The sequence below is a fragment of the Mastacembelus armatus genome, chromosome 8 (genome assembly GCF_900324485.2).
Source record: "Mastacembelus armatus chromosome 8, fMasArm1.2, whole genome shotgun sequence".
Classification (NCBI taxonomy): domain Eukaryota; kingdom Metazoa; phylum Chordata; class Actinopteri; order Synbranchiformes; family Mastacembelidae; genus Mastacembelus; species Mastacembelus armatus.
Genome location: NC_046640.1, coordinates 18,674,797 through 18,698,257, shown reverse-complemented (window position 1 = coordinate 18,698,257; position 23,461 = coordinate 18,674,797). Strand labels below are relative to the sequence as shown.

The window sequence follows — 23,461 nt, the reverse complement described above, 5'->3', positions numbered from 1 at the left end:
TTCTATCCACAAATCTATTAGTATATTTTTTTTATTATCATAATTTGTGACATATTGGTGTTTACATATTGTATTACATACATAAATCAGTTTTTTCCTCTATTCTCTATGTTTTCCTGTAATCCAAGCAAATACTATACATACATACTACAGTATGGACTTTGTGTACTAATTTGTGTGTAGATTAAAAAAAGTAAGTGTGTAAGTAAAATTTTTCATGGGGCAGAGCTAATTATTTTGTAAGGCTCTCGAGATACATAATGGGGAAACACATTTATTGTAATCTAATAAATAGTAATCAAGTATATGCGGTTTTAAAAACAAAACTACCCAGAGGACTACTTGGCTTAAATGTGTTTATTTTCTATGGAACTCCAAAATGACTCCAAAGTATTATTACTTGGGGAAAAACAGCATGTCTGTATTTTAAAATAGATATATTTCTAATAAATACACTGTATGTCTTTTAACTCAAAACATCATTTTGAAAACACATTCTGGTTCATTTAGCACCTATAGCTGTTTTTGGCTTACTTTTTTCAGTCAGTAGATGAGAATTAGTCCAGTGATTTTGTCTTATCTGCCATCTGTTCATCTGAGGGTCCCATGATGAGGATTACAGAGACTGAACTAATCTCCCCCAGAGACAGATTATTCCCGAGATGGGTTATATGTAGTTGCATGTATGTTGTTTCATAGTGTGTAATTCATTCAACAATGGACATTTACTCTATGAGCAGTGCCAAATTTAGGTGGGTAAAACATCTGATTATCAACTTCATAAGCAAATAACTCAAATACTGAATGTTTCCACCTCATCATCGCAAGTCAAGTGACCTTGCTGCGTCACGGCAATGTTTTCAAACCAGCAATTGCATATTTAAAACCTTAGTATCATGATTTTTTATGTCTTGCTTTATTTATTGCTCATGACATAAATTTATCAAATTATCTATGACATTCAAAGAACCTTGGTATTTGGTTACAGCATTAGACGATTAGGACCAGCACATTCATTTGAAAGACAAAAATAGCTGTTTTTCTTTTGTTATACAGCAGCTTTAGCAAACTTAGAAGAATTCTTTTCAACAAAAGATCCCAAACTGAAGAAAATGGTTGGAAAATGGATTTGTTATAAATATCACTTGCATATTACTGTTAAAAATAATTCAGTATCATCTGGACTGTAGCAGAGTTAAAAAAAAGTCTATACCTAAATGCCTAGAGTCATATACTTAGCAGATACCTAGCATATCGTAAAGTTACTTAAAGCATCTCTAACACAAACATGTCTTGTAATATGCCACCACCTTGTGAGAACCTTATTATAAATAGCATTATGTATTTTCTCATCAACACAGATGCTTTGCCCTGGGCCTCTGTGAACTCCAAAGTATCTGTGAAGAACAATGCTGCAAGGTATTTATTGATGGAACAATTTCTTATCAAAGCTGTGTGGTACCCCTGCTACAGCAAGTGGAGGTACTGTATAGAATTTGCAAAGAAAAGAGACAACATCTGAGGAATGCCTACTAAATTTGCAGTTTGTCTTTGAAATTAAATCTGCTCAGAGCTCAAACAGTGTGCATATAGAAGGCAAATATTTAAGACCACTGATCAAGTAGATGGTGAGTAGCTTTCACACAGACATGGGAGGATACGTGGCCCTGAGGGACAGATGGTTTTAATGCCGGGGTCAAGACTGTAGACACATCAAAGAGTGTGTGGCAGAGTCAACCCTCGTGGACAGGAGCTCATTGGTGAATGTTTTTATCTGATTTGATTGATTAATGGCTCATTTAGGCTTTTTTAATTGTCCATGATCAATATACCAAAAAGGTCAACTGATCATCACCCCAAGAAAAACATGCACTTACAGTACACTGCCTCCCGAAACCATCCACACATCGTTCCCTATATACAGCATCCAGGGATCTGGGACATGTAACTCTACAACATGTTTAGCATGGCAATGCTGTTTTAAATGTTACCAAGCTCCCATGATCAGCTACAGAAGATGCTAATCATTGATGTCATCTTTAATAGTAAATGTAATTTTGACAGCATCTTGTTTTACTTTAGTGCTTTAGTTTTACTTTACAACAGATTTATTGACTTAATACTTCAATTTCTGCAAACATGTTTACCAGCTGGAGATTAGAGACACCGATAATTTTACCACTGCCAGATATTTAGCTGCAGTGCAACCCTATGTATCAATTCCTCGCCAATAGAAAGCAGTTCTGCCATTCTCTTAGAACAGTGGACAATGATGTGCACACTTACTCAGAGCGAATGATATGAAAACAAATTTGCCAAAATTTCAGAACTGTAGAAATCAAATTAATTTTAGGTTGTAAAGAAATTACAGTTTTAGTAGTTTCATATTTAACTTTAGGAAAAGATTTTCATTGACACTTAAAGTGAAATAACTTCAAATGAAGTAGGCTGCCATCAGCATGGCTCAGTAAAAAAATACATCCTCTCCATTTGCAGACATCCAATTATCCTGCTGTCCTCATTTCTGTGACATCATTTTCACAAACTCTGCAAAGAGAATTGACAAATTATTGATTAAATTATTATTACTTTATAGTAAACAAAACTATTTCCATTGCATAAGAACAACCATATTACATACTACTTTATGCTTTTGGTGAATGTACATATGAGTCGCATTTAAATGTTTAAACAAAAAGACCAATACTGATGTTTTTACATGAAGCATCATACATTCTCTGCACAATGTGCAACAAGCAAATGAATGAAACATTTCATTAACAGTGTGATGTGTCATAACAGCAAAATCACTGGTGAAACTAATAACAGGCTCAGATGCATTTAGGTGTGCCAGTGAATCATAGTGAGCCCACATGCACAAAGCCAGGGCCCTGTACCGGCACATGTGATTAACAGGCTGTAAGACAAGTGTATTTAATAGCAGATTAAAATGATCTTTATTTTATTTTAGTTTGGCACAGTTACATTTCCTAACATAGCACCTAACAATACCCAAATACTTAACACAACCTACTACTAATATTTTATTTTATTTTATTTCACTTCGATCTTTTCTTGAGGTGGCTCATAATTAATTTATCCGACAATATTTTTTTTTACAAATCTATCCTTTAAACCAAACACTCTTTAGGTTTAAATTTTTATGTTTCACAGAGCAATCCATGTCTGGCATTAGTATGTATGGCTGAAGACTCGATCAGGAAATGTTTGTGCTGTGTGTGCTTGTATCTCACCCTCAAAGTCAACTGTTCCATCTCCATTGTTATCAGCTTCCTGAACCACGGCATCAATTTCATTTTTGCTGGTGTTTTCACCTAATAACTTTATCATGGCATGTCTCAGCTCATCAGATGTGATCGCACCATCACCATCTATGTCAAACTATGAGAACAGGGAAGAAGAAAACAAAATATTAATTATGATATTTCCCTAAGCTTTAGGGAATCTTATATATTTGGGTTGGATGGCTATCACAGTATAATGTTTAGCCAGATTTTAAGTTTAAGCTTTTACAGATTGTTCATTTAATGTCCACCATGTGGTGCCAAAACCTAAAAAAGAGTAGGGACTCAGTGTTGAGCTCACCTCTTTAAAAGCATCTTTAAGTTCTTTTAAGCCTATCATCCCTGCAGTTTCAGCCAGAAGTTTGGGGGTCATCAGTTCCACAAAATCCTCAAAGTCCACCCGTCCCCCCACTGTAATAAGAAAATATGATAATAAAAATCAGCATTCTCTTACCGTTTATTGATTTTAATAAATGACTTCATATTGTCAATGGAGTTAAATACTTGCAACACATAGTATTCTGTCAGGTTTTATAAATATGGTATTTAACTAATTATAACTACAACATCTGTACTTTGTATGTCTGGGGCTGACATACATGCCAGACCTTTCGAGACCGAAAAATAAAGCAAATGTAGGGCTCAGGGCAAACAGAGCATGCAAGGCACATTTCCTGAAACATTCAAAACAACACTGTTTAGAACTCTTGGGAATTTATGCAGCAGTTTGCCACTTCAATTTTCTTATGATATTTTCAGTATCATATTAAATGATATTTATGTGATACCGAAAGGGGTCGAGGATAACCACATTGCACTTTTTAAATGTAGCTAATAAAAGAAATTAATCAAACATTTCTTGACTGTTAAATTATTTCAGGATATATCTAATGTAATGCACTGGTCAGATGAGGTCATTCAAAACTTCAGCCTAACATGATTTCAATGAATAAAATATTTATGAAGGTTTGACATATTATTGTTTTAAGGCCATTCATCACTCACAGTTCATGTTGATGTTCTGGCTCAGTTCAATCAGCTCCATTTCAGTTGGCATGTAACCCATGGTCCTCATCAAGTTCCCCAAGTCTTTACAGCTTATAAAACCATCTTTGTCTTTATCAAATTCTACAAAAGCTTCACGCAGCTCTAGAGCACAAAAAGACACAGGCAGAGGCATGTCACAACTTGAAAAAGTTAAATCTGTTAGCATAAAAACTGAAAGCCTAAAAAAAATTACCTTCTATTTCATCATGTGTAAGATTTCTTGACTGCAAAACAATGATGATATGGACACAAATATGAAGTGCTGTTAGTATGCTTTACAGTAGTTCACCACAAAATAAAAAAAACTATTATTATATCCACAGTCATCTACTGTATATTGCAATGTTCTACAAAACAATGATTACCTAAAAGCACCTTGCCGGACACGAATAAATCATAAATGAAAAGCAGTTTCAGATCAGCTCACGTTAATATAGTACTTCTGTGTAGTCTGTGAATATGGATTGGCGATAATCTCTGAACAGCTGTTTGTCCACCTCTACCATCTGTAAACTGGTTTTGCCATTAGGATTGATACAGGCCGAGTGAGTCTGTGTCATATTTTAAACCACTGCTTAAAACATTGTTTAAATCTTACAGTATTTCATTCAATTGATCTCAGCTCATACACACAGTATGTTTTCATTTTCTGTAAATTGCAATCACTGCTTAAAATCTATATGTTTAATTTTTTAAATTAAGGACACAGTACGTTGTTAATGCATCCCACTAATGCACCAGTTAAAAAGTTTGCCCTTCCACCTCTACTCCATTCTCCAGAAGGGGACTAGTTCTTTTAAAACCTCTTTTCCCATTAGGCTAAAATGGCATAGAATAATAACAAAACAGTATTTGTTTAATAAGATTTAAATTTCTGGTACACCAACAAAAAAGATAATGATATTCACATTCATATGAGATTTAGAAAACTCTTAAGATAAAGAGGTAGGTAACCAGTAAACTGTATAATGTAAAACCATAGACTTACTTCTCTCCTTGTTCCTCCTCTGAGAAAAATGCAGGCTTGTTTAAGACTCATGATGACAGTCTTAGTTGAGTCACTGGACACTTGAATTTATGAATTTCTTAGTTTAGATTTAAACGCTATTCCATTTGGATTCTTTTTTCAGTCTCAGCATGTGTATGTGTGTGAACTGTGATCAGTCGTGATCTGTGTATGCCAGAGTGGGGATGAGGTCTCATGGATTATCTCTGCAGCTTTAGTCTACAAGAGAAAGATGGGCTTAAAGCTGTGCATGTACACAATTTCCTATAGACAAACATTAGTTCTATTTAAAAGCTTTTCATAAAAACCTATTCAATATAAGGAATACAAAAGATTACAATAATGTAAATAACTTGATACAGTTTTCTAATAATAAAAATCTGTTTTACAACCTCATTGGATTACAGGCTTTATTAATTTAGATGAAGTGCATGTGGTCTGAATGTTGGCATTATTGGCTCAGCCTGGGATTGTCAGAAATTAGGTGAAGACTATACATGGAACTTTGTAGTTGTATGGTGATTATTGCCTGATGAGGCCATAAAGGCAAAAATTGGAATTATACTAAAAATACTCCAGGTTTTTGCTTTTTGGTTTACACACCTGGAGGATGTGGTGAGATGTATATACATTACCATAAGCCATTGATTCATTTAGAAATAGAAAATACATGTCAAATACTTGTTTTCAATTAGTGCTTCCAGTTTGCTGACTCCTTCCATCCTTTCACATTACTACTAGTGATTAAAAGACTGTCACTATCACTAAATGAGACAATACACAGTACAACAGATGTGCAAGTGAAGGCAGAAAGACTCTAGTATTAGCAGGATTGTAAATCACATGCCAGTGTTTATGTGCCATAATAAAAAAAAAAATTCAGAAAACTGTTAGGAGCACAGTGTTACAGTTGAAGGCATTAATAAAAATGTAAATGGATTTGTTAGAATAGGGTTGAATCTCAGCATGTAACTTATCAGACTATTATTGAATAACTACAGCACATGAAATGGCTGTTTACTGCACTTTAAATATGAACATCAGCTTATCACATAACTACAGATGCTTTGGCAACAAAAAAGGTCCTGTTCAACTATCCATCCATCCATCCAGCAATAATCATTGCTGGAACCAATCCCAGCTGATATTGGGTGAGGGGCAGGGTATAACCTGGACAGATTTCTAGTCTATCATAGGGCTGATACATGGAGACAGTCAAACAACCTCACACACTAACATTCACACCTATGGGCAATTTAGAGTCACCAATTAACCACAAACTGCATGTCTTTGGATTGTCGGAATCAAAAAAGGAAGCTCAAGTATCCGGAGAAAAAAACAGTCACAGGAAGAACATGCAAACTCCACACAGCCAGGTCGAACAGAATTCGCTCTGAGGACTGTTCCACTGTTGTCTCTCGCAGGCAACTGAAGGACATATTCTAAATTTACACTAAATCATCATATTTAGTAAAAAATAATATCAGATATAGGAAACTTGAGCTGTCTGTTCTCTCTGGATGTAAACATTTATGGTATTATCTTTCATCCTGCCATGAAATCACTTTTCCCCAACAATCCTGTTCATATGCAGTACGCTACATACAGACAAATTAAATCCACCACATAAAACCAAATTACATTTCTAATGTTAAACTGTCACATATACTGTAACACAGTCTCATCTAATATTCATACAACTAACTTACTGAAATTAAAGTGGTATTGTTGGATTGATTTAGGTTTTCCTTGGATAATTTTATTAACTATATCCATGTTTGTCATGAAACAGACAAGTGAAACTGTTGAACAAATTATATCAAAGCCAAACCTATTTGTTCCTCACTAGTAAAATTCCAATGCAAATCTAAACATTTCTGCCCTCCCACTGACTGGCTGTCTTCTTGTTTAATGCGAAGCAACTGTGTTCACAGCTTCAGTCTCAAGATGTTGGACAAAGTGTCTGTTTTTTTGACAGTGCTCTGTCTGCCCTGTAAGTTTTATGCTACAGTACAAATCAAAAAGGTATACATTTCATATTCTGGCATTTGTTCATCATGTTCTAACCCTTCTTTTTATTTCTGGCTCTTTGGCAGGTTTGAATGGCCAAGCTCTGCAGTCAATTCCCTCCACTTCAGTACTGAAAAAGCCTCAGGAAGCCCTCAGTCTTTCCTGCAGGGGAACTGGGTTTGATTTCAGTCAGTATGGCATGCACTGGATCAGACAACCTGCTGGAAAAGCACTTGAATGGATTGGGGTTATTTATTATGATTCAAGTAAAACCTTTTACGCTAGCAGTGTGCAAGGACGAATAGAAATCACTAGAGATAATAGCAACAGCATGGTGTACCTGAGCCTGTCCAACCTAAAGCCAGAGGATTCTGCTGTTTATTACTGTGCTAGACACTCTGTTTCAAGTCTGCAGAAAGGCTTTACAAAAACCTTAAATAATTATTTTTTGCAAAAGCCTGCAGGGGGCAGTAAATGTCTAAAACAGTTCAGGCTGTGGTTTATGACTTCCTCAGTTTTAAGGGTTGTAGCGCCATATGCCTTTCTACATCAGTGTACTGTGTAATATTATTCCCACCTATTATTTTGAAACAGTATTGTTATGTCTCAACTACTAAAAGAAATAATTATAATTTATGAATGATGAACAAAAAAGGGGAATTAACCACATGGATTAAAAATGTGTTAGTAAGAAATGTTTCTGTTTTGAATCTGTGAATGAATTTTTGAACTTAAAGATTTAAATCATTTTAAAATATATAAATTTAGGCCTTAACCAGTAAGAATGAACAAACTAAAACAGGTTCTAGATTCACAGACATTTCAGTGATAACCCACTGTTGGTTTTAGCCACTACAGGATTAATGTCATGTGCTCACAGACATTTTTAAAGTAAAGTTTGGCTTTAGGATGTTTATATTCATCAGTGATTAATGTAGCACTGATCTATTGCTGGACTTTAAAGGCACATTTCACAATAAAAGAATTGAAAGAATGACAAATGTTGATACCACTCCATAACATAACTGCAAAATCACAACAACCAGGATGAATCCTGTGCCTTTAATTGTTATATTAATATTTTAACTTCATGTCACATTTACGTGTGATTCAATTATTAAAAGATAATATAACAAACAAAAAAGCAATCTACAAATGAATGACAGTTTTAATGTAAACTAGAGGACACAGTTTTTCATACTGGTTTCAGTTCCTCAGCACCTGTTTCTCTGTATGTTTCTGTATTCAAACATCTGCAAAGAGTGTGACCATTAAAACTCATTCATGCAAATCTGCAAACAAGACAAGTTTTTATACTACTTACACAATCCTATCTGCTGTCATCAAGCACATGTTACAACAGAAATCTCTGCATTAATGCATTAAAGTTTGATATGCTTGATTCTATGCAAACTTAGTGACCTTCCTTTTCACACAGAAACATGTAACTGCTGGATCAGTGACTACATCTTCATCTGTTAAATCATTTGCAGCTCAACATCTGACTATAAACTTAAACTATAAACTTCAAGTTTATGTCAAGATTTTTACATCAACAGCTGGAATAATTTCTCTCTCTCACTGTTCCTGACTGTTTTACTTTTCATGCCTCTTTATTTTTCAGGACTGTACCTCCAACATATCATTATACAAATTCACATAGTGATACACATTCCCCACCCATTCTGCTTGCTCTGAATATATTCCTGTCTCCAGGGCTAGTTTTCTATCAAAGACACTTCCCAAAATGTTGTGTATTTAGAAGTGAAGAATCTGAAACAAGAAGATTTTTCTGTTTATTATTGTGCTCAAGAAACACAATAACACAAGAGACTACAAAACTGTCCAAACACACTGCACACTGATCTCTGAGTATTAGACTTTGAAAACAAAGAGTGAAACTAAACAGGAATAAAATACTGATATTGCTCCATAATGCACAACTGCAGCAACATAAACACAAGCAGGATGAATCCTGGGTCTTTGTTACATTAACTCCTTCTCACATTTGTATCTGATTTGACTTTTAAAAAATTATAAGAAAACAATCTATAAATACATGAATGACTCCATGTTTTTCTCTAAACTAAATGATGTAGTTCATTGCACAGGGGTTTTCAGTTCCTGAGCACCTGTTTCTCTGTATGTTTCTGTGTTCAAACATCTGTAAAAAGTGTGAACATTAGAGACATTGATGCAAATCTGCAAACCAGACACAGCAAATTTCATTTTTTATTCAATTTACACAATCCTATCTGCTGTCACTATTCCTTTTTGGAGCAAATAAGTAAAGTAACATTTTAATACTGATACATTTAAGTTAATCAAGAGTCTGATGTACAGACAGATAATGACAGTTCATAAATAACTACATTTAAACAAACAATGTATATATGGTTTACACAAAGATAAGATAACATTTGTGGTGGCTGTGGTGTTTGTTTCCATGGTTGTATCATATCAGTTATTGTAAAGCTGATTGTAATTAATATATTTTCCAATATTCATTCAATATTCATTTACACTACCAAAAGTCTGGAGACACTTCACTTTTGAATTTAATGAGAAAGTGTGTCCAAATTAAAATACAACTACAACATATTTATGAATCAATAGTTTATAGTAGCACTGATCAGATTTATTGGCTCTGGGAGGATCAGCATTAATGTTTGATTCTATGCAAACTTAGTGACCTTCCCTTTCATTCAGCTATAAAAACTTCAGATCAGACTGTCAGTGCAGTTCACAGCACGTCAGTTGCAGCATAAACAATGTTGTCTGTAGCTCTGCTGCTGCTGTTGGCAGCTGGATCATGTGAGTCATCAGTTCAGTCAGTATTTCATGTTCTGCAGTACAACCTGATGACTGGTGACACAAGATGTTTGTCTTTTTAACAGGTGTGAAATGTGAACAGCTGACACAGCCAGCCTCTGTGACTGTGCAGCCAGGTCAACGTCTGACCATCACCTGTCAGGTCTCTTATTCTGTGAGCAGCTACTACACAGCTTGGATCAGACAGCCTGCAGGGAAAGGACTGGAGTGGATTGGAAGTGCACGTGCTGGACACACCACATACTACAAAGATTCACTAAAGAACAAGTTCAGTATTGACTTAGACTCTTCCAGCAACACAGTGACTCTGAACGGACAGAACATGCAGCCTGAAGACACTGCTGTGTATTACTGTGCCAGATACTCACAATAACACAAACCATCAGTAGACCTGAACAAAAACCCCTCAGTGCCTGAAAACCTGTAACATGAAGCCACCAGAGGAGGAGCCCTCAGACCACTAATGATTTTATCATAGTTCACAGAAAACAGTGTTGCAAAAGTAAAGTGCACTGAAAATGTGTAAACAATATAAAATAGATTATTCTTCTATAATGACATTCAGTAAATCATAAAGAAATTAGCATCTTTAGTTCTCTTTAGTCAGCTTCACTGATATGTTAGAAACTGAAACTTCTTCATGACTCAAACCAACTGCATTGTCTCTTCCAATGAGTTAAAGAGCAAAGTTTTAATTTATATTATTCTATTAACAGTTTTTTTCAGTTAAGATTTTCTGTCAGGGAAATAAAAATAGATCTCTTTGCTTTTATTTCAGTGAAATTCCTCCAATCACGTCTCAGGTCTGTGATGTGCTTTTGTCACCAGATAAGAGTCGACCTTTGGCAACTACACAAATTCAATTCAAATTCATATATTTTTTAAATTGATCAAACAAGGTCTATGATGACCAGGCTGGTTCACTCCTTCCTGAGAGGAGGAGTCAATGCAAAACTCAGATGTCTTCCACCTCTACTTATCTGACTGCAGAGAGGACGACAGAGAACAGTGGACACACAGTTTAACATGATGGACTATAGGACAAGACTGCTGCTTTTAACCATCTGCTGGGCAGGTGAGAAAATATCTGTAATGAAGCTTGAAATCAATCTGTTTTCAAGAAGGTGCAAACTTACATCAACTGACTATTTTCTGGTTTGTCTTGACAGGTGTTGATGGTCAGACTCTGACAGAGTCTGATCCAGTGGTTAAAAGGCCTGGAGAATCCCACACATTGACCTGTACAGCCTCTGGATTCACATTCAGGATGGGCTGGGTCAGACAGGCTCCTGGAAAAGGACTGGAGTGGGTTGCTTACATTAGCAGTGGTGGTGGCAGCACTTACAACCCTCAGTCAGTCCAAGGCCGGTTTACCATCTCCAGAGACAACAAAAGACAGCAGCTGTATCTGCAGATGAACAGTCTGAAAACTGGAGATTCTGCTGCTTATTATTGTGCTCGATAGTCACAGTGACTGGAGTTGGTTCAGCAGCTGTACAAAAACCTACAGTAGCCTACTCAGTAGCCTGATGGGTTCTAGTAATTATGATAATATATTATTTTATTTTTTTGCTGTCGCAGATCAAAGATGGTGCTTAAAAACACACAGACACCTATAATGTAGTTTTAAATAAACTACTTCAGTGTATTAAGGCTAAGACAAGAATGTACTTGTTTTATACCAGTGTTACCAAAAGATCCTGTGCATTTTGGTTCTTGTGAGACTTTGATCAAAGATGAATGAAACAACTAATCCAGCTGTTATGAAGACTTCAGGGAGCCTGCTGTCTCTTCTCATTACTGACCTACATTAAATATATAATAAATATAGAATAAATAGCTAAATGAGTAAATCACACACTACAGTTTCATGTATATCTTTCAGAGAAGACAACTGCAATGAATTGAAACAATGTGGAGTAACAAGACAATAAAGTAATTTATATCTGAATGAACATGAACTTTCTATGGGCTGAAACACGTTTCTTCCTCTAGATTCTTTAATCTTCACTTTAATCTTCACTAAGCTAAATATTTATATATTTTTGCAAAAAAATATTTTAAACTGTTCATATGATCCAGTTTAAACAAATAAATATAAGTTAAGAATAAGTAAGTGTCTAAAAAAAAAAAAAAAGCAGCAATTAGAAAATTCAGTGCTGATAAGATTAAACCTGTTTCCATTGCTGTTCACCATCATTGTTACTCTAGTGTTGATTTTAATATGCCTTCAATAATCCAGGAGTCATGTTAATATTAACATTGAAGTAGTAATGATATTTATTGTTTTTAATTACAGTAGGATGTATTTAAGTTTTTAAAAAGTAATTACAGTAACTTAGGAATAAATAGTTTTCAGGAACTGTTAAAGTAAATGCTGGGACCTTTTCAACATGTTACAGTTAAATGTGCAATGAAATGAAACATTCATATCTAAGGCAGAGCTGATTTCCAGCCATGTTTTCACTGAACAATGAACCAACTATTATTAGATCTGATCACACCAACACTGTAGCTCTTATGAGTCTGATTCTATGCAAACTCAGTGACCTTCCTCATACCTATAAAAACCTCCAGTCAGACTGTCAGAGTAGTTCACACATCACTTTCATTAGAAAACATGTTTCCTGTTGCTCTGCTGCTGCTGTTGGCAGCTGGATCATGTGAGTCTCTAGATTTGACATAGAAAACTGTTCTTTTTTACAGTATCACTTGATAATTTGTCATAATATATTCATTGTTTTTAACAGGTGTGAAATGTGAACAGCTGACACAGCCAGCCTCTGTGACTGTGCAGCCAGGTCAACGTCTGACCATCACCTGTCAGGTCTCTTATTCTGTGAGTGGCTACTGGACAGCTTGGATCAGACAGCCTGCAGGGAAAGGACTGGAGTGGATTGGAAGTGCACGTGCTGGACACACCACAGCATACAAAGATTCACTAAAGAACAAGTTCAGTATTAACTTAGACTCTTCCAGCAACACAGCGACTCTGAACGGACAGAACATGAAGCCTGAAGACACTGCTGTGTATTACTGTGCCAGAGACCCACAATAACACAAACCATCAGTAGACCTGAACAAAAACCCCTCAGTGCCTGAAAACCTGTAACATGAAGCCACCAGAGGAGGAGCCCTCAGACCACTAATGATTTCAGACCAGTTTACTTTTGGAGTAAACAGGGAACAGTTGGTTGATTTTATATGTTCCTTAATTTATCAATATCATCTTAATTACTCAGACAGTAAACTCACTGAACATTAGTAAACAGTAAATTAGACTGACTTTAAAAACTTAGAGCCTAACAAGAAGTTCATCTTCAGAAAGTTTTCTTTCCATTTCATTTGTCACCAGTTTAGGAGCCTTCAGACCACTGATCTGACATATGACATTAAGACCACACATACACAAACTTGCTGTAAAAACAATCAAAGTTGACGTTTTTGAAAATTTTCAAATGGCTCATGATTTTAAAATGACATAAATGCACATATCCATCATATTAAAGGTCTTCACATTGTAAACAAACATGTAACATTTAACCAAGAAAATGTCTTAGTATATTTAAACTTTGAGTTCTGTAAAGTTTTTGTTTGTAGTAAACACGGTTTCTTATTCTGATCATTACACACAATATTAGAAGAAAAATCAGATTTTACCACACAGAAATAATTTTGTGAAGCCTATTTGATTTTTTTAAATTCAGATTGAATGAAAACTTATTAGGCTCAAACCACAACTGTCACTATATATTGACTGAAACAAGAAATGTCTATGATGACCAGTCTGGTTCACTCCTTCCTGAGAGGAGGAGTCAATGCAAAACTCAGATGTCTTCCACCTCTACTTATCTGACTGCAGAGAGGACGACAGAGAACAGTGGACACACAGTTTAACATGATGGACTATAGGACAGGACTGCTGCTTTTAACCATCTGCTGGGCAGGTGAGAAAATATCTGCAAAGCTTGAAATCAATCTGTTTTCAAGAAGGTGCAAACTTACATCAACTGACTATTTTCTGGTTTGTCTTGACAGGTGTTGATGGTCAGACTCTGACAGAATCTGGACCAGTGATTAAAAGGCCTGGAGAATCCCACACATTGACCTGTACAGCCTCTGGATTCACATTCAGCAGCTACCATATGGCATGGGTCAGACAGGCTCCTGGAAAGGGACTGGAGTGGGTTGCAACCATTAGCTGGGATAGCAGCAGCATCTACTACTCTCAGTCAGTCCAAGGCCGGTTTACCATCTCCAGAGACAACAACAGACAGCAGCTGCATCTGCAGATGAACAGTCTGAAAACTGAAGATTCTGCTGTTTATTTTTGTGCTCGATAGTCACAGTGACTGGAGTTGGTTCAGCAGCTGTACAAAAACCTGTTAGTCGTTTTGGATTGATGGACCAAAATCAGCTCACAGCTTCAAAGTATTTGGTTTTGGATTAGGAACAACATGTCAAGTATTAATTTAGGAGCAATATACAGAATCAGTGGATCAAGGTGTGGACTGATGAACATTCACCAATCACCAACATAGATTTAACTAAAACACTGGTCCTGATAGAAAAAGAAGAAGACTGAAACTAATATTTAAGCATTTTCTTTCCCTCTCTTTCTACTACTATCAGATTCTACACACACATGCACACACGTGTTTCCATTATTTGTGAGGACTCTACATTGACTTACATTCACCTCCTCAGGATTTACCCATCACCACTACATGACCAATTGTAACCTGAATCTTAAACCCAGTTGTCTAGAACTACATGATTTACAGGGTGGGGAACAGCTGAGTCCCCACACTGTGAGTGTGTATACAGGTTTCAGTCTCCAGAATGTGAGTAATATCAGGGGTGCTGGCACACACACATGCACATGAACAATACTAATTTTCTTTGTCAGTTACAATTTGAAGATAAAATTTAACAGAAACAGGTTGGACCATTGCTCTAAAAGGGGAAGAAAAAAAAATCAGACAGACATACCCAGGCTGAGTGAGTTCAGACTATTTAACAGACAGAAAAAATACAGTCCCTCTTAAACCATCTGCTGGGCAGGTGAGAAAATATCTGCAAAGCCTGAAATCAATCTGTTTTCCAGAAGGTGCAAACTTACATCAAATGACTATTTTCTGGTTTGTCTTGACAGGTGTTGATGGTCAGAATCTGACACAATCTGGACCAGTGGTTAAAAGGCCTGGAGAATCCCACACATTGACCTGTACAGCCTCTGGATTTGACTTTGGTGGCTCTTGGATGGCCTGGATCAGACAGGCTCCTGGAAAAGGACTGGAGTGGGTTGCTACTCTTGATAGTGGTAGCGGTAGCAGCAAATACTACTCTCAGTCAGTCCAAGGCCGGTTTACCATCTCCAGAGACAACAACAGACAGCAGCTGTATCTGCAGATGAACAGTCTGAAAACTGAAGATTCTGCTGTTTATTATTGTGCTCGAGAGTCACAGTGACTGGAGTTGGTTCAGCAGCTGTACAAAAACCTGAGTTCCAAATCCAATCCAAAATTTCTCTCAAACTATGAGAATAAAATGTTTTGTATTTATTGTTAATTTATGTTTTTAATAGGAAATGTAGGAAATTAATGAATTAATTAATCAAAAAGAATAACGATTAAAACATATAAATAATACATTTTCCTTACAAAACAGCCAAGGACACCACAATGGGCTGATGAAGTTATTGTACAGGTTAGAAATAGTGAAATGTTAAAGCTGTAAGATGAATTCTGGCCACTTGATTGTTCAGTTAATGGCCTATAAAATACATAAAAATGTGGCAGTGAAATTATAAAAAATAACGATGCAGTTTGTTATAATAAAACTAGGACACAGTCAGTGTCAAGCTCTTCTCACCTTTGTCACTATAAAGACACAATCCCCAGTTAATCACTGAGCTTAACTGACAGACTGAACTAGACATTTGTATTGACATCACACAGAAACATGTAACTGCTGGATCAGTAACTACAGCTTCATCTGTTGCTGCTCATCATCTCACTCTGTCAACAAGATTTCTACATCAACATCTGGAATGTTTAAAATGATTTTGGTGACATGCAAATGAATGATTCAACAATATGTAAATGAATGTAGCTCATAAGGAAGTGCAGTGTGGGCCTGTGTGTCAGTGAGAGGACAGAAGAGCTTCAACATCAACCATGTTCTCTATAGCTCTGATACTGCTGCTGGCAGCTGGATCCTGTGAGGAGCTTTCAGTGGATTCACACTAACAAACACATTAGAAACACTGAATATTCAGATGAATGATGGAGATAATGTTGATTTCTGTTTCCACAGGTGTTCACAGTCTCAATCTCATCCAGCCAGACTCAAAGGCTGTGCAGCCTGGACAGTCTTTGACCATCACCTGTCAGGTCTCTGGTTATTCTCTGACTGATAACAGCTATGCAACAGGTTGGATCAGACAGCCTGAAGGAAAACCAATGGAGTGGATTTTCCATATGTGGGGTGGTGGTAGTTTAACTCACAATAATGCTTTGAAGAACAAGTTCAGCTACAGCAGAGACACTTCTGCTGGAACAGTGACTATAAAAGCAGAGAATCTGCAGCCTGAGGACACAGCTGTTTATTACTGTGCACGTGGGCCCACAGTGGTAAAACCCACCAACCAACCTGCACAAAAAACCACAAACACACGACTGAACCAAACACTCAGTTGCCTCAGAGCAAGATTTACGCTGTTTCAGAGAGATGGGTCATAAATTTACATCTGACAAAGATCAGATTAATAGTAGCTCATTCACTGTTACAGTATCAAGAAAACTACATACAATGCATTTTTTATGTTGGTGAAGATGGAAACATTAATGAAAACTGCTACACAATCAGTCTAAGATTCATATGATTGTCCTGTTCCATCAGTCCAGAGATTTGCTACCATAACCTAAGAAATTTAAAAAATTCCTATGGTGTTTAAAAAATATTCAGTTTATGAAAATGTGTGTTACATGTTCCCTTTTTAAACCAGTAGAGGGAGGTCTATGCAAACACTTCCCACCTTATAAACACATCAATAACATGCAGAGCACTGAGGGACAAGTTTATGCATTTCTGAAAGACTGATCAACCTTCAATTAAAGTCAGATGAATCAAAAGACCAGGACACTCCTTTTATCTGTGAAGTTAAATCACATTAGGAACCTGATTGTCCTGCAGAACTTACTAACATTTTAACTGTGGTGACTTTGCTTTTCTATATGTGAATACATTTATTTACTTTACAGATGTAATGTACAAATAACAACAGATCATCTATTTTCCGTCAAAAGTAAAATTTGGATCAGGGCAGTAGGAACAAAACTTTACATATTTAAACTTTGAGTTTTGTGAAGTTTTTGTTTGTAGCTAAAACTGTTTCATATTCTGAGCATTACACACAATATTAGAAGAAAAACCTGATTTTACCACACAGAAATCATTTTCTGAAGCCTATTCAAATTCTTTTTTTTAAATTTCAGATTGAATGAAAACTCATTAGGCTCAAACTACAACTCTCACTATATATTGACTGAAAGAAGACATGTCTATGATGACCAGTCTGGTTCACTCCTTCCGGAGAGGAGGAGTCAATGCAAAACTCAGATGTCTTCCACCTCTACTTATCTGACTGCAGAGAGGACGACAGAGAACAGTGGACACACAGTTTAACATGATGGACTATAGGACAGGATTGCTGCTTTTAACCATCTGCTGGGCAGGTGAGAAAATATCTGCAAAGCTTGAAATCAATCTGTTTTCAAAAAGGTGCAAACTTACATCAACTGACTATTTTCTGGTTTGTCTTGACAGGTGTTGATGGTCAGACTCTGACAGAATCTGGACCAGTGGTTAAAAGGCCTGGAGAATCCCACACATTGACCTGTACAGCCTCTGGATTGGATTTCGTTAACTACTGGATGGGCTGGGTCAGACAGGCTCCTGGAAAAGGACTGGAGTGGCTTGCAAGCATTGAATATGATAGTGACAGAATCTACTACTCTCGGTCAGTCCAAGGCCGGTTTACCATCTCCAGAGACAACAACAGACGGCAGCTGTATCTGCAGATGAACAGTCTGAAAACTGAAGATTCTGCTGTTTATTATTGTGCTCGAGAGTCACAGTGACTGGAGTTGGTTCAGCAGCTGTACAAAAACCTACAGGACTCAGTCTTACTGGGATCATATTTCTCAACAATAGTTACTCATATCATCAATAAAGTCCAATTCTAAATAGAAACCTAGAAATATCAGCAGCAGATTTGACTGGTCCTGTTCCACTCACTCTGACCCTGATTCTTTCTTTTTTCAAAATGAGCAAATTTCCACCTAATGTGAGGCTGAAAAAACATACTGTTCCACAGATTCAGTAGAAGAGATTCTGCTTGTTGAGGGAGCTCTCAAAGAACCAGAGCAGCAACACATACATGATATTAGAGTATCAGCAGAGGAACAGTGAGAAGTATCAGATGTTTCTATTTCTGCTAACACTACGTGTGTCTGATTATTAAACATTTTAACGTGACGTAAAAAGGTGAACAGGAAAAGCAAAGAAAGGGGGAGGGCCATGAGTCAGTAATGAAATACATTTTTCTAATATTTTGACTTTAAAAACTCGTCTAATGAGAAATTCATCCTTAGAAAGTCAGTTTCTGCAACATAACATCAACAAAACAAACAAACAAACCAAAGCAAACTTTTCACTGTAGAAAAGATCACATCAGTTTAGTTTCAGCAGCAACCATGTTCTCACAGTCTGATAACAGTCAGATAAATCACCAGGATCAGGACACTGCTTTTATCTGTGGTGAGTTCATTTCAAATTTACATATTTTAGTAACAACAGTTTAGTGTGTGGACTGTTTCTTCACTAAAAGCCCAAGGACAAGACAACAATGTGCTGAAACCAGTCATTTATAAAACATTTACACAGTAAGTCTTATAAATTAATATATATTATTTCCATTATTCCATTACATTATTACACACACACTAAAAGTTATTTTAGCGTTCTTTCTCTGTCTTTTTAATAAAATTAACTTACTGAATAAAATGTTCCCACATACAGTGAAACCATCTACTTCATTATAAGGTCAGTTTTTTCAATCTGTGTTTAAAATGATTTTTGTGAGATGCAAATGAATGATTCAACAATATGTAAATGAATGTATCTCATAAGGAAGTGCAGTGTGGGCCTGTGTATCAGTGAGAGGACAGAAGAGCTTCAACATCAACCATGTTCTCTGTAGCTCTGATACTGCTGCTGGCAGCTGGATCCTGTGAGGAGCTTTCAGTGGATTCACACTAACAAACATATTAGAAACACTGAATATTCAGATGAACTAGACGATACAATTTCTGAAGAAATTGCGTTGGGATTGCTGATTGTCGCGAAAAGCTCAAGGCAAACCGCGTCGCCGAAGCATGTTTTGAATTGCCCGACGCGGTTGCAATAATCGAGAAATACGAACTGTAGTGAGGGTGCTTTAATTTTGAGAAAATGCTTTAAAAAGGCTTTTATTCTGAAAGGACAAAGAGCTGCAGGAGACTCATGGGAACTCACAAAAGAATCTGGACTTTATTTTGAATATTCCTCATACTTTAATAAAAATGTAACTAACTTCCTATAAATAACTGTAGACTTTTATTGTGAAAGTCTGACCATGTCAGAAGCCATGGCTGATATGGAAAATGGCCTCACTTGGTGCCTGAAACTATATGCCAATAACTAACGTCCGTTTTAATACTGAGTTGCTGTTTCAGGGCTTTTCTATTGAGAAAATGCTATTTCAGGGCTTTTATTTTGAAAGGACAAAGTGCTGCAGGAGACTCTTGGGACCTTGTACAAGAATATGAACTTTATTTTGAATATTTGCTCTAAATAACTGAGAATGGTGCCCATGTGTAACAGCATTAGGCAGGCAGTCATTCTTAATTACCAACCAGACAGCTGCTATGCTGCTATTGCTTTGTGTTGAGCTGTTACTATGGTGACCTAAGCCTAGAGTGGGGGGGGGGACTGAGAATGGTCACCATATGTAACACCAGTGGACATTAGGCAGCCAGTCATTCTTAACTACCAACCACAGACAGCTGCTATGCTGCTATTGCTTTGTGAGCTGTTATTATGGTGACCTAAGCCCAGAGTGTAGGGGGAACTGAGAATGGTCACCATGTGTAACAGCAGTGGACATTAGGCAGCCAGTCATTCTTAATTACCAACCACAGACAGCTGCTATGCTGCTATTGCTTTCTAAGCTGTTGCTATGGTGACCTATGCCCAGAGTGGGGGTGGGGGGGGTGGTACTGAGTGGTCACCAAGTGTAACAGCAGTGGACATTAGGCAGCCAGTCATTCTTAATTACCAACCACATATTCCAAAAAATGAAGGATTGGTGGCGAGTTAGAAACAGCCTTCATTTGTGTTTCTCTCCAGAAATTGTAGAGCTCTTTATAATGGGAGTGAATGAGAGATTGAGCAGTCACTCTCTGTCTGTTTGGCCACGTGGTGGATAAACTGTAGGTCCTATGAAAATGAGAACTGCATTGCCTGAAAGAAGACAAAAATCTCTACTACTTTTGAGAAAATGGTGTATGAAGAGTCAAAATTGTGGCCGTGACGGCGAGTTAGAGAGAAAAATTTTACATAAACTTAACAGCTTATCCCACTCTAGTGATGACATCACGCACTCTAGCTCTCTCCCATAGACATCAATGTAAAATTCAGAAAATTCCTAAAGAAACCATAAAACTTAAACTGCGATTAAATAAAAACCGTAATAGATATCAAAAAGCTGAATACAAGACTTATAGATGAATGCCTTTTGACCCATTTAAAGGTCGAATGGTGTTTCTAGCTGAAAGTATGCTGACACAGTTAAAGCTCAAAGAGGACAAAGTTGAAAGGGGATTTTAACATTTTCTCCATTCATTCCTATGGGGAAAAATTCGACGGTGTTTGAATGACGTTTCTACGTCAAACGGTGTAGGACTAGATAGCGACCGAAAATTGGCGGAATAATAATAATAAAGAAAAAAAACGAAGAACATATCTTGGGATTGCTGCTTTGCACTTCAATCCCAACAATGATGGAGATAATGTTGATTTCTGTTTCCACAGGTGTTCACAGTCTTAATCTCATCCAGCCAGACTCAAAGGCTGTGCAGCCTGGACAGTCTTTGACCATCACCTGTCAGGTCTCTGGTTATTCTCTGACTGATAACAGCTATGCAGCAGGTTGGATCAGACAGCGTAAAGGAAAACCAATGGAGTGGATTTTCCATATGTGGGGTGGAGGAGACTTTTATCAAAATGATGCTTTGAAGAACAACTTCAGCTACAGCAGAGACACTTCTGCTGGAACAGTGACTATAAAAGCAGAGAATCTGCAGCCTGAGGACACAGCTGTTTATTACTGTGCACGTCAGCCCAGAGTGGTAAAAACCACAAACCAACCTGCACAAAAACCCAAAAACTGAACCAAACACTCAGTTGCCTCAGAGCAAGATTTCAGCTGTTTCAGAGAGATGGGTCATAAATTAACACCTTACAAAGATCAAATTAATAGTAGCTCATTCTCTGTTACAGTATCAAGAAAACTCCTAAAAAAATTCCTATGGTGTTTAAAAAATATTCAGTTTATGAAAATGTGTGTTACATGTTCCCTTTTTAAACCAGTAGAGGGAGGTCTATGCAAACACTTCCCATCTTATAAACACATCAATAACTTGCAGAGCACTGTGGGACAAGTTTATGCATTTTTGAAAGACTGATCACAGAGAACTGAACTACAATATTTATCACAGAATGGAAAACACAATTGTCTGGAGTTTATTATTTTTAGTTTCTATTCATGGTGGTAGTTTAACAAACAAAAAGTATATTTATGATAATTACTTAAACGTAGAAAAAACATTTGTTATTGATAGAGGAGTAAAGAGTATTTGAATGTATTTGTGCTGCTTTCATTTGACTTACACTGCAGCTGACACCAATAAAACATTTCAAATAAAAACGTTTTTTTCTCTTCTGCTGCAGTCTGCAGGACATTTATAATACTGTAGCAACTTGGCCAGGGAGTTGGCGGCCAGGTGCATTGTGGGAATTGTTATCAGTGTTTAGTTAGGTTACTTGTTCAAATGTGTTGAGAGTTACGTTCTGTTTGGAGTTATTGTGTACATTGGGTTGTGTAGGGAGGGGTTGTGTGTGTTCGTGTGGGGTTGTTTAGTGGGAGCGGCTGTCACCATGACTCTGGGCGGTGTGTGTGGAAAAGGGGCTTAGTGACAGCGCTTGTAAGTGTGTGAGTTTGATAGCTTGTTCGCTGAGTAATAAATTGCGTAAACGACGAAAACTGCCTCCTACTGGTTACTTTAGAAGACCACACTTATTTACTGAGACGCTCGGGGTCGTGCGGTGTATGGGGCACGAGCGCTCTCTCTCTCGCGCGCTCTCTCTCGCTAGCAAGTACGGCGATAGCTGCTAGCATCCTGCTAGCCGTCTAGTTCAGAGCCATGGTAGCTTACCTCCAACAAAGAAACCCACCAGTTGTTACAATACTATGTATATAAGTTTGGAATTTTAATTACTGTCATTCAGGCATTAACAGTTTTCAGGAACAGTTGAAGTAAATGCTGGGACCTTTTCAACATGTTACAGTTAAATGTGAAAAGAAATGAAACATTCATATCTAATGCAGAGCTGATTTCCAGCCATGTTTTCACTGAACAATGAACCAACTATTAATTTGATAATTTGTCATAATATATTTATTATTTTTAACAGGTGTGAAATGTGAACAGCTGACACAGCCAGCCTCTGTGACTGTGCAGCCAGGTCAACGTCTGACCATCACCTGTCAGGTCTCTTATTCTATGAGCAGCTACTACACAGCTTGGATCAGACAGCCTGCAGGGAAAGGACTGGAGTGGATTGGAAGTGCATGTGCTGGATGCACCACAGCATACAAAGATTCACTAAAGAACAAGTTCAGTATTGACGTAGACTCTTCCAGCAAGACAGCGACTCTGAACGGACAGAACATGCAGCCTGAAGACACTGCTGTGTATTACTGTGCCAGAGACTCACAATAACACAAACCATCAGTAGACCTGAACAAAAACCCCTCAGTGCCTGAAAACCTGTAACATGAAGCCACCAGAGGAGGAGCCCTCAGACCACTAATGATTTTATCATAGTTCACAGAAAACAGTGTTGCAAAAGTAAAGTGCACTGAAAATGTGTAAAC

General features: G+C 37.1%; 1 protein-coding gene and 6 gene segments (V, D, J or C); 6 read left to right on the top strand and 1 right to left on the bottom strand.

The window, feature by feature from the left end:
• Nucleotides 1-983: 983 nt before the first annotated feature.
• On the bottom strand, nt 984-5,524 carry cabp5b (calcium binding protein 5b). The gene is made up of 6 exons (XM_026325308.1): nt 5,341-5,524; nt 4,546-4,576; nt 4,311-4,454; nt 3,607-3,716; nt 3,255-3,402; nt 984-2,547 (listed from the first exon to the last, which is right to left on the bottom strand). The coding sequence occupies exons 1-6, from the start codon at nt 5,389-5,391 to the stop codon at nt 2,519-2,521; spliced, it is 513 nt and encodes a 170-aa protein (XP_026181093.1). The 5' UTR covers nt 5,392-5,524; the 3' UTR covers nt 984-2,518.
• Nucleotides 5,525-10,137: 4,613 nt separating this feature from the next.
• LOC113140358 (Ig heavy chain V region 5A-like) lies at nt 10,138-10,573 on the top strand. The segment is given in 2 exon segments: nt 10,138-10,182; nt 10,266-10,573. Coding segments are annotated over 2 exon segments (351 nt in total).
• Nucleotides 10,574-10,659: 86 nt separating this feature from the next.
• LOC113140399 (Ig heavy chain V region 914-like) lies at nt 10,660-11,665 on the top strand. The segment is given in 2 exon segments: nt 10,660-11,275; nt 11,370-11,665. Coding segments are annotated over 2 exon segments (345 nt in total).
• A 973-nt stretch (nt 11,666-12,638) lies between these two features.
• On the top strand, nt 12,639-13,673 carry LOC113140361 (Ig heavy chain V region 5A-like). The segment is given in 2 exon segments: nt 12,639-12,863; nt 12,951-13,673. Coding segments are annotated over 2 exon segments (351 nt in total).
• Nucleotides 13,674-14,098: 425 nt separating this feature from the next.
• On the top strand, nt 14,099-15,178 carry LOC113140396 (Ig heavy chain V region 6.96-like). The segment is given in 2 exon segments: nt 14,099-14,147; nt 14,239-15,178. Coding segments are annotated over 2 exon segments (354 nt in total).
• A 1,179-nt stretch (nt 15,179-16,357) lies between these two features.
• On the top strand, nt 16,358-16,943 carry LOC113140640 (Ig heavy chain V region PJ14-like). The segment is given in 2 exon segments: nt 16,358-16,422; nt 16,519-16,943. Coding segments are annotated over 2 exon segments (468 nt in total).
• A 2,495-nt stretch (nt 16,944-19,438) lies between these two features.
• Nucleotides 19,439-21,695, top strand: LOC113140639 (Ig heavy chain V region 914-like). The segment is given in 2 exon segments: nt 19,439-19,495; nt 21,337-21,695. Coding segments are annotated over 2 exon segments (402 nt in total).
• The last annotated feature ends 1,766 nt before the right edge of the window (nt 21,696-23,461 follow it).

Coding starts and splice junctions, on each gene's coding strand:
- cabp5b (XM_026325308.1), bottom strand. CDS start 5,391: ATGAGTCTTAAACAAGCCTGCATTTTTCTCAGAGGAGGAACAAGGAGA. Junction 4,577..5,340: donor GAGGAGGAACAAGGAGAGAA/GTAAGTCTATGG, acceptor ATTGTTTTGCAG/TCAAGAAATCTTACACATGA. Junction 2,548..3,254: donor TGGAACAGTTGACTTTGAGG/GTGAGATACAAG, acceptor TTCTCTTTGCAG/AGTTTGTGAAAATGATGTCA.